At 35.3% G+C, this 16139-nt stretch overlaps 1 protein-coding gene across 2 annotated transcripts in view; it reads left to right on the top strand.

Annotated features, from left to right (window-relative positions):
• The window catches only part of waw (Translation factor waclaw), a 70827-nt gene extending 57354 nt beyond the window's left edge, over nucleotides 1-13473 (top strand). Inside the window, exons 2-12 of one of the 2 annotated variants that reach the window (XM_069502681.1) lie at nucleotides 6045-6140; nucleotides 6408-6582; nucleotides 6796-6918; nucleotides 7013-7526; nucleotides 8281-8491; nucleotides 9117-9248; nucleotides 9717-9836; nucleotides 10472-10700; nucleotides 11248-11376; nucleotides 13040-13123; nucleotides 13313-13473. In XM_069502681.1, the coding sequence (XP_069358782.1) occupies nucleotides 6073-6140; nucleotides 6408-6582; nucleotides 6796-6918; nucleotides 7013-7526; nucleotides 8281-8491; nucleotides 9117-9248; nucleotides 9717-9836; nucleotides 10472-10700; nucleotides 11248-11376; nucleotides 13040-13123; nucleotides 13313-13438 (1911 nt within the window). In that variant the 5' untranslated portion in view covers nucleotides 6045-6072 and the 3' untranslated portion in view covers nucleotides 13439-13473. Of the gene's footprint in view, nucleotides 1-6002; nucleotides 6141-6407; nucleotides 6583-6795; nucleotides 6919-7012; nucleotides 7527-8280; nucleotides 8492-9116; nucleotides 9249-9716; nucleotides 9837-10471; nucleotides 10716-11247; nucleotides 11377-13039; nucleotides 13124-13312 lie in introns of those variants that run through there. The other variant, XM_069502682.1, reaches the window with a different exon arrangement.
• Nucleotides 13474-16139: the final 2666 nt, after the last annotated feature.

The following is a 16139-nucleotide window of genomic DNA, read 5'->3' as shown; positions in this document are numbered from 1 at the left end:
ATTAATTGTTTAAAACGCACATAACTCTTAGAGATGCGTACCTAGAATTGAACCCCCAACCTTCAATTATTCAGAGGTGGACATCCTAACCACTAGGCTCTTCGGGGGACTTCTTCTAAAATTATTATTCCCCAAAGTAATGTCCAAAAGTCAAATCATTTTCTGATTTAATTGATTTAGCTTTGGAAATTACTTTGGAATTTAAATTATTTAGGCAAATAAAACAACAGTTTGATGATTTTTTATGTTTGCTTTTATTAAAGTAGATTAGATTCTGACATTTTAATTATATCACCATCTGCTTCTTATAAATCTAATCTGGCACCGTTCATTATTTTATTTGTCTCTGCACGGGGTCCAAGAGCTAGAGTTCACAACATATCCCAATCCATATCTTTGTCAGGATGAAGAAATGAATGCAGCACTGTATCACATTTGCCTGAAAAAAAATTATGATAACTGAGTAAGTGACCACTGACTGTTGCTTAATCTATACCACTAGGCACTACCAGCTTCTGTTTAGGTATGACGTTGTCTGCGAAGACTTTAGAATCAGTGTATATGGTATCTTTGTTACTAATTTAGCTAATCCAAATTGTTTCTTTAAATATTTGTGGTGCGAAGGAGTAAGAAACATCCAAACTTTCATATGAAGAGCAACGTTTTAGGCAGCTCTAGATACATAAGGAAACATACTCGAGAAAGCACTTGTAGTGTGGAGGTACTTACTATGAAGTCATAACCACCAGTAGCAATGGACTCAATTTGTATAATAGGTACTTTATGAAACGCTGTTAAAACTCCTCTAACTTTTCGGAGTTTAATACCATTGTAACAACTAAATATCACTTGCTTAGCTGTGAAGGAAAAGGAAGATCGTGAGGAAACCCGCATGAGAGCCTTTACTTGTATTGAATGATAACGTTTGTTAACTTACGAGTTCTAACTTCCAAGCAGCCACAGTCCGTCAATAAGGGTCCCAATACTTAGGCAAATCAGTGCCCAGGCATTTGCGTATAAGTTCAGTGAGAAAAACTAAGTCTCCGGAGTCCGAGGAGCAAGCAAAGTTGCAGAATTAATCATAAAAAACAAACGCGTAAACTAAGGAAAAACAACAAAAAATTGTACTTTGTGGTCTGGGGTTCTAAATAGTTACCACAGACTAACTACTTATTTGTAATAAGTAACGTAGCCAAATTTAGGAGACTGTTATGTCCATGTAAATTGCTAGATTACCAAGTGATTACCATAGATATTCGATTTAGTCGGGTTATAAATAGGTCCGCAGGCCGATTGCGAATCGACTGCACCTATCATTTAATGACAGCATCAATGTCAAAATATGGTTTTCCTATCACGGTTCGGTGAGACAGTCCACAAAGGATAGATGTGGACAAAAAAATGTTTTGACAGTTCATTTACACTATCGATAAAATTTATTGTATGAAAAATGCTATTGCGGACGCGTTTTGAAGTTTGATGTCATATAAGAACCAAGACAAATGTTACGTCAAATGAGGTTTTCATTGAAACAACTCGAGAGGTGTTTTTATCAGTGACATAAGCTATCCGCAAATCGTTTTACTACTCATATTAATTAAAATAAAGTTATGAAAGGGATTAAAAAAGGCTATAGTAATTCTTCTGCTAGATAAGAAATCAATTATTAATTTTAGAAGCTAGTATAATAGTATTAAAGTATTTTTAGATTAATGTAAGTCTCATAAGTACTTTTAAAAGAATATGTGATGACTCTTTCATTAGTAGGTTTGATGCACAGAGTACATTAAATATAGAGGTATACTAACACTGAGAAATGAGAATCACAGAGTACTTTTTACACGCACCTATAACTTCTTGGAGAACAGTTATGTGCATTTTAAGTAAATAATTAAATATCATTGCTTTAACGGTGATGGAAAACATCGTGTGGAAACCTGCATGCCTGAGAGTTCTCCAAAATGTTATCAAAGGCGTGTGTAGTGAAGTCTACCAATCCGCATTTGGCCAGCATGGTAGACTATGGCCAAAACTCTTCTCACACTCAAGAGAACCGTACTCTATAGTGAGCCAGCGACAAGCTGAACATAATAGTATACCTTTGACTCCTTTGAGAACAATATGGAGAACTCTCAGGCATGCAGATTTCCTCATGATGTTTCCTTCACCGCTAAATCAAGTTAAGTATAATTAATTGTTTAAAACGCACATAACTCTTAGAGATGCGTACCTAGAATTGAACCCTCTAGGCTAGACTAGGCTCTTCGGGGAACTTCTAAAATTATTCCCCAAAGTAATGTCCAAAAGTCAAATCATTTTCTGATTTAATTGATTTAGCTTTGGAAATTACTTTGGAATTTAAATTATTTAGGCAAATAAAACAACAGTTTGATGATTTTTTATGTATTCTTTTATTAAAGTAGATTAGATTCTGACATTTTAATTATATCACCATCTGCTTCTTATAAGTCTAATCTGGCACCGTTCATTATTTTATTTGTCTCTGCACGGGGTCCAAGAGCTCGAGTTCACAACATATGCCAATCCATATCTTTGTCAGGATGAAGAAATGAATGCAGCACTGTATCATCTTTGCCTGAAAAAAAATTATGATATCTGAGCAAGTGACCACTTACTGTGTTGCTTAATCTATACCACTAGGCACTACCAGCTTCTGTTTAGGTATGACGTTGTCTGCGAAGACTTTAGAATCAGTGTATATGGTATCTTTGTTACTAATTTAGCTAATCCAAATTGTTTCTTTAAATATTTGTGGTGCGAAGGAGTAAGAAACATCCAAACTTTCATATGAAGAGCAACGTTATAGGCAGCTCTAGATACATAAGGAAACATACTCGAGAAAGCACTTGTAGTGTGGAGGTACTTACTATGAAGTCATAACCACCAGTAGCAATGGACTCAATTTGTATAATAGGTACTTTATGAAACGCTGTTAAAACTCCTCTAACTTTTCGGAGTTTAATACCATTGTAACAACTAAATATCACTTGCTTAGCTGTGAAGGAAAAGGAAGATCGTGAGGAAACCCGCATGAGAGCCTTTACTTGTATTGAATGATAACGTTTGTTAACTTACGAGTTCCAACTTCCAAGCAGCCACAGTCCGTCAATAAGGGTCCCAATACTTAGGCAAATCAGTGCCCAGGCATTTGCGTATAAGTTCAGTGAGAAAAACTAAGTCTCCGGAGTCCGAGGAGCAAGCAAAGTTGCAGAATTAATCACAAAAAACAAACGCGTAAAGTAAGGAAAAACAACAAAAAATTGTACTTATAGTTACCACAGACTAACTACTTATTTGTAATAAGTAACGTAGCCAAATTTAGGAGACTGTTATGTCCATGTAAATTGCTAGATTACCAAGTGATTACCATAGATATTCGATTTAGTCGGGTTATAAATAGGTCCGTGCTACCAATACGTCATCAAAATGTCGATAATGACCAAATGCGATATAGAGCATTAGTCGTCCGCGATAGCAAATTTATCAACTGTAACGATCACGATTCTTAAGGATATTTCTATTGCGATGTCACATGTCAGTTTACGGCAATCGGCCTGCCGTGCTACCAATACGTCATCAAAATGTCGATAATGACCAAATGCGATATAGTGCATTAGTCGTCCGCGATAGCAAATTTATCAACTGTAACGATCACGATTCTTAAGGATATTTCTATTGCGATGTCACATGTCAGTTTACGGCAATCGGCCCGCAGAGATGATTGCGATCGTGACATTGTAGCCAGCAGGCCGATTGCGAATCGACTGCATCTATCATTTAATGACAGCATCAATGTCAAAATATGGTTTTCCTATCACGGTTCGGTGAGACAGTCCACAAAGGATAGATGTGGACAAAAAAATGTTTTGACAGTTCATTTACACTATCGATAAAATTTATTGTATGAAAAATGCTATTGCGGACGCGTTTTGAAGTTTGATGTCATATAAGAACCTCGACAAATGTTACGTCAAATGAGGTTTTCATTGAAACAACTCGAGAGGTGTTTTTATCAGTGACATAAGCTATCCGCAAATCGTTTTACTACTCATATTAATTAAAATAAAGTTATGAAAGGGATTAAAAAAGGCTATAGTAATTCTTCTGCTAGATTAGAAATCAATTATTAATTTTAGAAGCTAGTATAATAGTATAAAAGCATTTTTAGACTAATATAAGTCTCATAAGTACTTTTAAAAGAATATGTGATGACTCTTTCATTAGTAGGTTTGATGCACAGAGTACAATAAATATAGAGGTATACTAACACTGAGAAATGAGAATCACAGAGTACTTTTTACATTTTAAGTAAATAATTAAATATCATTGCTTTAACGGTGATGGAAAACATCGTGTGGAAACGTGCATGCCTGAGAGTTCTCCAAAATGTTATCAAAGGTGTGTGAAGTCTACCAATCCGCATTTGGCCAGCATGGTAGACTATGGCCAAAACTCTTCTCACACTCAAGAGAACCGTACTCTATAGTGAGCCAGCGACAGGCTGAACATAATAGTATACCTTTGACTCCTTTGAGAACAATATGGAGAAGTCTCAGGCATGCAGATTTCCTCATGATGTTTCCTTCACCGCTAAATCAAGTTAAGTATAATTAATTGTTTAAAACGCACATAACTCTTAGAGATGCGTACCTAGAATTGAACCCCCAACCTTCAATTATTCAGAGGTGGACATCCTAACCACTAGAAATTACTTTGGAATTTGAATTATTTAGGCAAATAAAACAACAGTTTGATGATTTTTTATGTTTTCTTTTATTAAAGTAGATTAGATTCTGACATTTTAATTATATCACCATCTGCTTCTTATAAATCTAATCTGGCACCGTTCATTATTTTATTTGTCTCTGCACGGGGTCCAAGAGCTCGAGTTCACAACATATCCCAATCCATATCTTTGTCAGGATGAAGAAATGAATGCAGCACTGTATCACCTTTGCCTGAAAAAAAATTATGATAACTGAGTAAGTGACCACTGACTGTGTTGCTTAATCTATACCACTAGGCACTACCAGCTTCTGTTTAGGTATGACGTTGTCTGCGAAGACTTTAGAATTAGTGTATATGGTATCTTTGTTGCTAATTTAGCTAATCCAAATTGTTTCTTTAAATATTTGTGGTGCGAAGGAGTAAGAAACATCCAAACTTTCATATGAAGAGCAACGTTTTAGGCAGCTCTAGATACATAAGGAAATATACTCGAGAAAGCACTTGTAGTGTGGAGGTACTTACTATGAAGTCATAACCCCCAGTAGCAATGGACTCAATTTGTATAATAGGTACTTTATGAAACGCTGTTAAAACTCCTCTAACTTTTCGGAGTTTAATACCATTGTAACAACTAAATATCACTTGCTTAGCTGTGAAGGAAAAGGAAGATCGTGAGGAAACCCGCATGAGAGCCTTTACTTGTATTGAATGATAACGTTTGTTAACTTACGAGTTCTAACTTCCAAGCAGCCACAGTCCGTCAATAAGGGTCCCAATACTTAGGCAAATCAGTGCCCAGGCATTTGCGTATAAGTTCAGTGAGAAAAACTAAGTCTCCGGAGTCCGAGGAGCAAGCAAAGTTGCAGAATTAATCACAAAAAACAAACGCGTAAACTAAGGAAAAACAACAAAAAATTGTACTTTGTGGTCTGGGGTTCTAAATAGTTACCACAGACTAACTACTTATTTGTAATAAGTAACGTAGCCAAATTTAGGAGACTGTTATGTCCATGTAAATTGCTAGATTACCAAGTGATTACCATAGATATTCGATTTAGTCGGGTTATAAATAGGTCCGTGCTACCAATACGTCATCAAAATGTCGATAATGACCAAATGCGATATAGTGCATTAGTCGTCCGCGATAGCAAATTTATCAACTGTAACGATCACGATTCTTAAGGATATTTCTATTGAGATGTCACATGTCAGTTTACGGCAATCGGCCTGCAGTATATATAATGTACTCTGTGATTGTAGCTGTCAAACAACCGCAGTAGGTTATTGATTTTCAGTTTTATAATATTGTTACATTTTTGGACAATGGTGAGAATTATTAATAAAATAAGGTATTTGAATTCTCGTGCTTTCAATAAAAGCATTTATAAAACGTAAGTAATCATGAATTTAAGGATAGCCTAAATCGGCTAGCGATACGACGGTCGGCTGAATAAAAATAAGACTTCCGTCGGTCGGTCGGCTAGACACGTCTTCCATCTCTTAAAATAATCGTAATATAGCTTCTTTGATTTATCAAAAGTTCCAAGGTATTTTAATACCTAAAACTAAATGGCAACTAAGTTCAAGTTTGGACTTATTGTTTATCACAGAAGCTTTAAGATACAATCCTTTTTTATACATCTATCCATTCATAATAGGCGCCTGTACAGTTCTAATATTGATGCTGAAGCAATTGAGGTATCAAGAATAAGAAATTTCAGCATAGTTGCACACGTTGACCATGGCAAAAGTACCTTAGCTGATAGGTTACTTGAGTTGACGGGAGCTATAAAACCTGGCAACGAAACCAGCCAAGTATTGGACCAACTTCAGGTAGGTAAGATTTTATTTTTAATCAGAACCAAATTTTCTTACAAACTCAATTCGTGACTGACATACGGCAATAAAAGAGATTTTAAATAAAATATAGTCTCAGTACTTGCTCCAACACACACTCCTCATTATTGCTCTCTCTAAATATCTCTGTTGGTTAACTGTATTCTATTTAAACTGTGTTATAGAACAGTATTGTAACAAATATTTTAGGTGGAGAGAGAAAGGGGCATAACTGTTAAGGCTGTAACAGCATCTTTAAATTACAAATACAAAAATAAAGATTATCTTCTAAATCTCATAGACACCCCTGGTCATGTTGATTTCTCCAATGAGGTAAGATACTAACTGTTCAACTAAGATTTTGAGATAGTAAAAGCTGCTAAAGAAATTGTATAACATTCTCTAACAGTTGTTTTTTGTTTTATAGGTTGTCCGTAGTGTAAAAGCATGCCAAGGTGTAATATTCCTCGTTGACGCTAACGAAGGCGTTCAAGCACAGACTGTAGCCGTTCATTCTCTAGCAAAAAGGAATAACTTGGTCATAATACCAACACTCAATAAAGTTGACTTGCCTCGAGCGGACCCAGAGAATACCAAATCACAGTTAAAATCCCTATTCAACATCAACCCAGACACTGTTTTAAGTATATCAGCGAAAAAAGGATGGGGAGTCAAAGAGTTATTAGAAACTGTAATTTTAAGAATCCCACCACCAAATGCAGATTTAAGCAAACATTTTAAAGCAACGATTATAGATACATGGCACGATAAATACAGAGGTGTTATGTGCTTGGCATATATTGAGTCTGGGTCGATAGAAGTTGGGCAGATTGTAAAGTGGAGATCAGATTTAAAGCAGCATACTCTGAAATATTTGGCACTTCTACGACCATCCGAGGAGCCTATACAGAAGGCTGTTGCAGGGCAAGTAGTAATGGTGGGTAAGTAAGATACATAAGCATTAAAATTGCCATACTGCCATTCTTCCATACTTAATATTATAAATGCGAAAGTGTGTCTGTCTGGTTGTCTGCTAGCCTTTCACGGCCCATCCGTTCAACCGATTTTGACAAAATTTGGCACAGCAATAGCTTGCATCCCGGGAAAGAACATAGGCTACTTTTTATCTCGAAAAATCAAAGAGTTTCCACAGGATTTTAAAAACCTAAATTCACGCGGACGAGATTGCGGCCATCATCTAGTGTTAAATAATTCATTACCTAATTTATAAAGCCAGGAACAGACTTAAACTTTAGAGAAAAAAAAGGAACCCTTATAGGATCACTTCCTGTCTGTCTGTCTGTTGTGTCTGTCAAGATCCGTCAATGGAATCGAAACCTATAATGGTATTTCCCATTGACCTAGCATCATGAAATTTGGCAAGTAGCAATCTCTTATAGCACAACTAAAAGGAAATATCCAAAATCTGTGAGTTTGTGGTTATATTAAAAAAAAGTGTTATAATTCCCGCAAAATTGCTAATGCGCGTGGCCGCCATTTTAGTTTCGTCAGCACTAGACTGAAATTTCGGGCTGATGGTATATTTTTATTTCGGCTGACGTCATGTCGCTGTTAATGAGACATGGTTCCCGCGCTATAGCAATTTGTGGGACTTATATTTCTTCTACGATGGTACGGAACCATACGTATGCGAGTGCAACTATCAGTTGACCAGTTTTTTCCTTTATTAAATAGGTTGTGGCCCCAAAGGCGGTGGGTCAGTGGGCGATGAGCTACTGTCCCTAGAGTCAGCGGAGACAACGAAAGTAGCCTCGGCTCCCGCAGTGAAGCACATGGTGTACGCGGGAATATTCCCCGCGGACCAGTCACAACACACGCAGCTCAGTGAAGCTATCAAGAAACTGGCGTTGAATGATTCGGCCGTCAGCGTCAATGTAGATTCTAGGTTAGTAATAAACAAACTTCCTTAAATCGTCAAATATGTTGGGCTAAAAGTTTTATGAAATGGACAATACGGTATTTGACAACTAGTTAAATCAGTAACTTTTTATCAAACGTCAAAACGCGGGCTTAGTATGCGAGATTCTATTAAATACTGTGTGCTGGAATGTGATGTCACATCATATAATGACGTACTTTTTTAGTTTAATCGATAATTGAAAATGGTTATTTCACTTAAAACTAACAAAGGACGTGGATTTTACATACAGTACCCAGAAGGAAAAATTTCACATCGAACTTTAGAAACATTTTGACATTTTGGCTTCGTAGAGCAATCTGTCACTCATGCCTATGTGACGTTTCATCACAGTCTCAACGACAGAGACAACAACAATTTGAAACCATTATCTTATTCTAAAGTTCGATAAACATTATTTTCTGCAACATACTGTAAATTAAAGACAAATTAAAAAGAAAACTGTACTTACCTACCTGCTTCTAAAAGAATGTTGAAAATATGCAATAACTAACTATAAATTTATTGTGCAACATTTCCTAACAGGTATCGTTTTAGTGTGAATAGAATGAGATGTATATATTTATAACATGTTATTCTTATGGTATTTCAGTCCAGCCTTAGGTCAGGGATGGCGAATCGGGTTCCTTGGTCTATTGCATCTGGACGTATTCACGCAGCGCCTCTTACAAGAACATAAAGCTGAAGCTATACTGACTGCACCCTCAGTGCCATACAAAATTAAGTAAGGATAAACTACCAACCTCTTAGTAATCAACTAATCACTAACCATAATATTATAATAAAAATATTAATATTTTTATTCAATTAAACTTTTACAAGTAGGTACTTTTGAATCGTCATATTATGCATTAAAGATTATTTTATTTATTAGATTATATTATATCAGGTAGTAATGTAAAAAATGGGAATTAAAAGAGTGGATATTAGTGCTCATTCAATTATACTCAAGTCTTTTAACTAAATTGAGTAACAAGACTAATAAAAGTTGTGCTGTCCTTTTCCAAAAAGATTATTGTGAAAAAGATGTAATGGTAGTGCCATTAGATATTTGTGTTAAATTGAATAGGCACCGTTTTAATTTTGGTAATTAGGAAGATTTAACAATTATTATGTATGTAATGTTCAAAATATTTTTATTGATGTTTTCATTAATTCGAGAGTTAAATAATACATATTTCTCTATTTTCAGAGTGAAGGGAGCCAAACTAATAAAACAATACAAAGGCGAAGAGGTTATCATCACGAATCCTTTGCAGTTACCTGATCCCAGCAACATCGTCGAGTATTATGAACCGTTTGTTACAGGTACCTACTCAACCAATACTACATTACTTGTCCAGCGGGGTGGTTCGCTAACTCAGTGTCCAACACCCAATGATAGCCACTGAGCTCTTGAAATTGGTTGGTTCTCCATTGCTGCTTCACTGAGTGATATCAAAATAATTTTTTGTAGAACACCTCCAATAAATTAAAAATAAAATGTCAAATGAGCTCGGTGGCTATCATTCAGTGTTAGGCATTGCGTCAGCAAATCAGTGGGCAAGCTGGAAATAAAGGAATTGTTGGCCGAGTAATATTAGAAAGACTATGAGAAGGACTTCTAAATTGATTTTAAAAGGTTGAGGCGTCAGCCGAGTCCTTTTAAAGCTAAACGAGGTCGTTAATATTGCTATTTTGGCCGATTGATATTTGTATACTACTTTCTCCCATTTGTGAGGAAAATAATTTGAATGAAAATAATAACTTCAAAATGACGTAAATCAAGTTTTAAGTTTTAACGCTTTGCGGATGCGTCTCTATTTACAACCTCTAGAGTCACATCTTTATAAATCGAAATTCTCCAGTTTCTGTCGTTTTTTCTAGCGAGTAATCGAGTAGTCGACACTAAGCAGTGCAAAACATTGATTAAAAAGTCCTTTTAGATTTAAAAAAAATTTCAGGTACAATAATAACACCGGTAGAGTACATTGGGGCTGTGAACACTCTCTGCGTGGATCGTAGGGGGACCCCCCTCCCATCGAGCGCAGTGGACGAGAAGATGACATTGATGCAGTTCATACTACCACTTTCAGAAGTAGTTATAGACTTCCACGACACATTGAAGAGTTTGACCTCCGGATTTGCCAGCTTCGATTATCAGGACTACGGGTTTCATCCAAGCTCCTTAGTTAGAGTATGTTTTGAATAGGTAGTTTCATAGTTTGTACGAATTTTGAAGCTTCATTCCCAGATTAGTGGATGGGATTGAAATTCAAGGGTTGAGATTAGTAGATGAGACTGAGATTCATGGATGAGATTAAGATTAGTGTATTCACTGATTATGGTGATCAGGACTGATATTGGAAAATGAGCCTGAGATTTGGCCCTGGGCCTGCAAATGTGACATAAATTGAAATTTGGAGCTCAGAAGAAAGTGTTTTCTTGAGATTTGCGGATAGGAATGAAAATAGCAAGTGATAAGCCTGAAATGAGTAAATTGGGCACAGATGATGGGGAACAGTCAGATTGGAGCGAGACTTGAGATTGTGATTGTGAGATGGCTCTGAGATTGAGAGATGAGTTTAAGTCTGAGAGATAGGTCTGAGGATGAGATTTGGGCCCGAGATTGAGTTTTGAAATCGATTAAAAATTAGAATATACACTTTTTGGTTTTATCAAAAAAGTATGTCTGTCTATAATATGTTCTGAAATTCTAAACATATTGCTTGTCTTATATACAGATGGATATACTAATAAACGGCGTGTTAGTGGATGAACTAACAACCATAGTACACAGCAGCCGTTTAGAATATAACGCCAGAAGACTGACGTCGAAACTCAAGGAAATGATACCACGGCAAATGGTGCAGGTAAATCAAATCATATAACATATTACTGTACCCGGCAGGAAATATTGTCATCATCATCATCATCGCGTGCCTTCTTCAAAACGAAGTTTGGAGGTCATCATGCGAAAAGCTTCTCTATTTAAAGCCGCTTCTTTCTAATTTGGGTAACTAAGTCCTGTCCTGAACTAAGGAAATATTGTATCAACCTTAAGAAAGAGATAGCGGTTTCGTAAAGCATTGTCTCTGTCTTCGAGACCGCCAAAACGTTACCATAGGTATGAGTGACATAGACAAAGCCCTACAAAGCCGAAATCTCTTTCTAAAGGTCGATGTACAATATTTCCAGCCGCCTAGTGTACATGGCCGCTACTTTACCAGCGTGGGTTGAGGTTTTCAAAAATTCAATGGGAACTCTTTAATTTTCCGGTATAAAAAGTAGCCTTCCTTCCCTGGGGTACAAAATATCTCTGTATTAAATTTCGTCAAAATCAGTAAAACGGATGGGCCCTAAAAAGCTACTAGACAGACAGACATACTTTCGCTGCTGTGATATTAGTATGGATTTATGTTACTGTTATACAATACCGTGTGTTTCGAATGATTATAAAAAGTAATGGAATGGGACTGATCCTAACATTAAATAAGACTTTCACAAAATAATGGGCTACTTGACTCATATCTAATTTCGTCCAATAAATCATTATTTATTATAGTATTTTGCTTAAGACAACGAAATATATCAATAACAATTATTAAAAACGCAGGATGAATATATAAATCCAATTTTAAAAAATACAGTTTTTATTTTTATTTGAAACGCAGAAAACGCTGTCAGCCATGATGTGACGTCATTAAATATGTAAACAAAGAAATGTCATCCCTATGTCACGCGGGGACTAACGTAGTATCCATATATATAAAATTTAGAGTCCTGACTAACTTATATATCAACGCACAGCCTAAACATCTAAACAGCTGGTCCTAGATACATGAAATTTGGTGGGTGTGTTCTTTGTAGGTAAAGAGAAGGTATCCACTAGGAAAGGATTTTTTGAAATTCCACCCCTGAGTGGGTTAAATGGAGGTTTGAAATTTATGAAGTCCACGCGGGCGAAGTCACGAGCATAAGCTAGTTTTTATATATTTCTAAAAACTCATAGTAAACGTAAAAAAATATCGTTTTCTCTTTATAAATTGAATAAGTTATTACAACAAAGTGATCTTTGCAAAAATAAATTTGGGTTGAAGTCGTTAGTCATATTATACTTAGGATCCCTTTAAGCAAGTCTTCGCGTGTTACGTATATTTATTTCACTGGGCACTCTAATCCACAACTTTCCTGTGGTCTTTATCGATGCGTTTTTTACATTCTCGGATGATACAATAACGAAAATTACTATATTTTTCATGTACACTAGTATAGAAGTCATGTTTATTAAACTTTGGGAGGTTATGCTGTTGTTTACAAATGCATGACGTCAGAGCACAGATAATCTATCGGCCAAACATGGCCGACAGTGTTTTCACCTGTCTAAGAAAAATATATTTTTAAATGAAAGTTTTACGGTTTTTAGGGCGCAAAAAAATATAGTGTTAATTTTTTTGATATAATAGCACAAATATTAACCATTTAAGACCAACTTTAAAAAAGTGTCAAGTAGCCTATTACTATTTTTTTGTACAGGTCGCCATTCAAGCTGTTGTAAATGGAAAAGTATTTTCACGAGAAACGCTTAAAGCCTATAGAAAAGATGTAACTGCTAAACTCGTAAGTGAAGATTGTTTACAGTCTATTTTAATCTTTCATTAGAATTTCATTAACTAATGTGGAGATTAAACTAATCTTAACATATAAAAGGAAAAGGTGACTGACTGATCTATGATTAATTTTATTGTTTATACCTAGTTCAGAAATTTAAAAAAAAACATTTTCTAATATGCTTATAATTTGTTGCAGTATGGTGGCGATGTCACGCGAAAAAAAAAGCTATTGAAACAGCAGGCCGAGGGGAAAAAGAAAATGCGAAGTGTTGCCAACATTAAAATACCAAGAGACACATTTGTAGATGTACTAAAAAGATAGTATTAAAGTTCTGAATAAATAATTTATTAGTTGTTTTATTGTTTTTCTTTGCTTAAATTATAATCAAACCACGAGGTATCAATTCAATAACTGGTCAAGGGCATATCACACGTATGATTTATAGGATTCCATAGGGTTGCTAGTTGCTAAAATCTTTGACGGTAAGCGGTAGTTTTTCCCCACAAAATTCTAAGAACTAATAATTTAAAAATGCCTATTTAGCGAAGAATCTGTCGAGGTGTACCAAAATTTTTCGCAGCATTCTATTGTATTCCGCGAAATATAATAGAAAGCGCGCGATTTTTCCCGCGGTGATTCGCAGCACGGGCTTACCAAAGATTTCCTGTGGGACCCTAAAAATGTAGGCAAGGAGGTAGGTAATAAAGAAAATTCCATGATTTAAAATACTTAACTTTTATTTTAAAAAAAAGGATTACAATAAAGTCATTGGATAGCTAAAAAATCATAAACAAAGTAAAACAGTACCTATATCTATAGCATAATAATCGTATGTAAAAATAATAATAAGAAAATAACTTGTATAGCAGAATAATTATTATTAATGAACAATGAGTTAACATTTTTGTAGGGTAACTCTGAATTAATATTATGAAGCACTAAGAAGTAAGCCTAATTATTTAGGCTGACCGTTCACCAGCTAACATACCACAGAATGTCTTGCAGCTGCATATTGACCAGGAGCATTCGCTTGTAATGCAACAGCTCGGATTCGATCGTGACATAGGCGTCGGCAAGATGCCAATAGTGATACAGCTTCGAACATTGCTGTAGTGAGCGAGTGTTACAAAAGCGAATGTTACTCTGGTCAGTAGGTTTGATATTGGGGCCCATTCTCTTGGACACAATCTCTAAACTAAACTGAATTAACAGGTCTAAATCTAGTACTATTGTACTTTCCTCCAGCACGGACAGGAGAGATTGGCTTTTGAACCAAAAACACGGCGGTATATAGACTCACCCACCATCGCGTTTTACCTCATTCAGTCAAAGGTTTCTTTTATTATCAGTTATTGACAGAAAAATACTGACCTGCTCCTAAAGTACCAGACCCCGCAGAATGACAGAATTTTGACGAGTCGGACATGACTTAATGTTCGCAGAGCGAATGCGACAAAGTTTTCTGACAGACGATTTCTGGTATGCGACCGGCCTTAAGCTGCTATTATTTCTTAGTTGGCAAACGCTCAGTCTTAGCCTTTTTTCGTATATTATATACAATTTGCAGTACTCATAATTTCAGTTAGGGCCGCTTTTTCAATCGCCAAATAATGTTTAACTGTGGAATTTTGACGTTTTTGTATTGAAATCTATAAAAACGTTATTATTTTTCTGATAAAGTTAATTTGTCGATAGAAAAATCAGCCTTCAAAAAATATCTAAATTTATAACAATTAAAATCTTTTTAGAATTTCACTATTTTATTTTATTTTAGTTTTTAACTAATAAAAACTTTTTCCGAGATCCATTAAGGCAACCAAAATGATATTATAGGGTAGTCATATTATTATAACCAATCATAACAGGTCCATAATGTTACATTTAAATTTCTTAGATCATTTTACTGATAACAACATTATTATAAATGTACAAAGATGTATCAAAATCAAGCATGTGCGCGATATAATGTATCGTTAAGGTCATCGTATACCGCAAGAACCGCACCGCAGAAAATGTGCGTCGACAGTAGCAAGATTACATCATATTACGCGTAAAATCTGAAAAAGGACTTTCCATATTTGCTCTAGTATGTGTCAATTGTCATGTCAAAAGTACGGTTTAGTATGGTTTAGAGCAAATATGGCGAGTCCTTTCTCAGGTTGTACGCGTTATGTCGAACGCATCGAATAAATGTAGATGCAGTCTGATTAGACCTCTGCGCACACATTTTACGCATTTTCAATAATGAAAAATGTGACTCATGCAACCATGTGCGAACTCCTTTATTGAATTTTAAGCTCCATTTTGAAACATTTTCTTAATCTTAAATATAAAAATTAATGTGTCGCGTATCGTCCATCCGATTGAGTAAAAATTTTGTACACTTTGTTGTGTACACTTACGAAAGGTGTGTCTACATAGTACCATCAACGCAGAATAGTAGGTAACAGCAGGTATTAGTAGGTAAAACCTGATCAGATAATATATAAAAAAAACTTGTTCTGGGGGCGCTACTAGTAGCTCTATGGTATTGCATTTAAATAAGTGTATTATTAGGTATTTTATTTTTCTGCAGGCTTTAATATAAATAACGCGCACATTTGATTTAAAATATTTGGTACTGTATAAATAAAACTCATGTACCTACCTAATAACTGCGTACAGACCGTACAAACGAAACTAAGGAGTTTTTTTTATATTTTCGAAAATTTATATTTATTGGCGACGTCCCTAATCTATACAACCATAAGTGGGACCATATTTTAATTTTGCAGATTGCATATATTTTGTTCGAGTTTATCATGGTCTGCACCCAGCTTAAACTTTTCCAGCCTCACTTTTTAATTATTATTCTAAGCCTAGTAAAATTAAAATAATATATTTTTTAAGGATATGTAATGTCAATGCTAAAAACTAATAAAATAGCTCAGTACAAAAATAATGGAAAAGTAAAGACCCAAGCTGTTACAGAGATTTTATGTTTTTATTAATACTTAGGCCACTTTGGCCTAGAAAATTTGAA

Source organism: Maniola hyperantus, chromosome 13, assembly GCF_902806685.2.
Source record: "Maniola hyperantus chromosome 13, iAphHyp1.2, whole genome shotgun sequence".
Taxonomy (NCBI): Eukaryota; Metazoa; Arthropoda; class Insecta; order Lepidoptera; family Nymphalidae; genus Maniola; species Maniola hyperantus.
The sequence above is the reverse complement of the archived record's forward strand: the minus strand, read 5'-3'. Positions and strand labels throughout refer to the sequence as shown.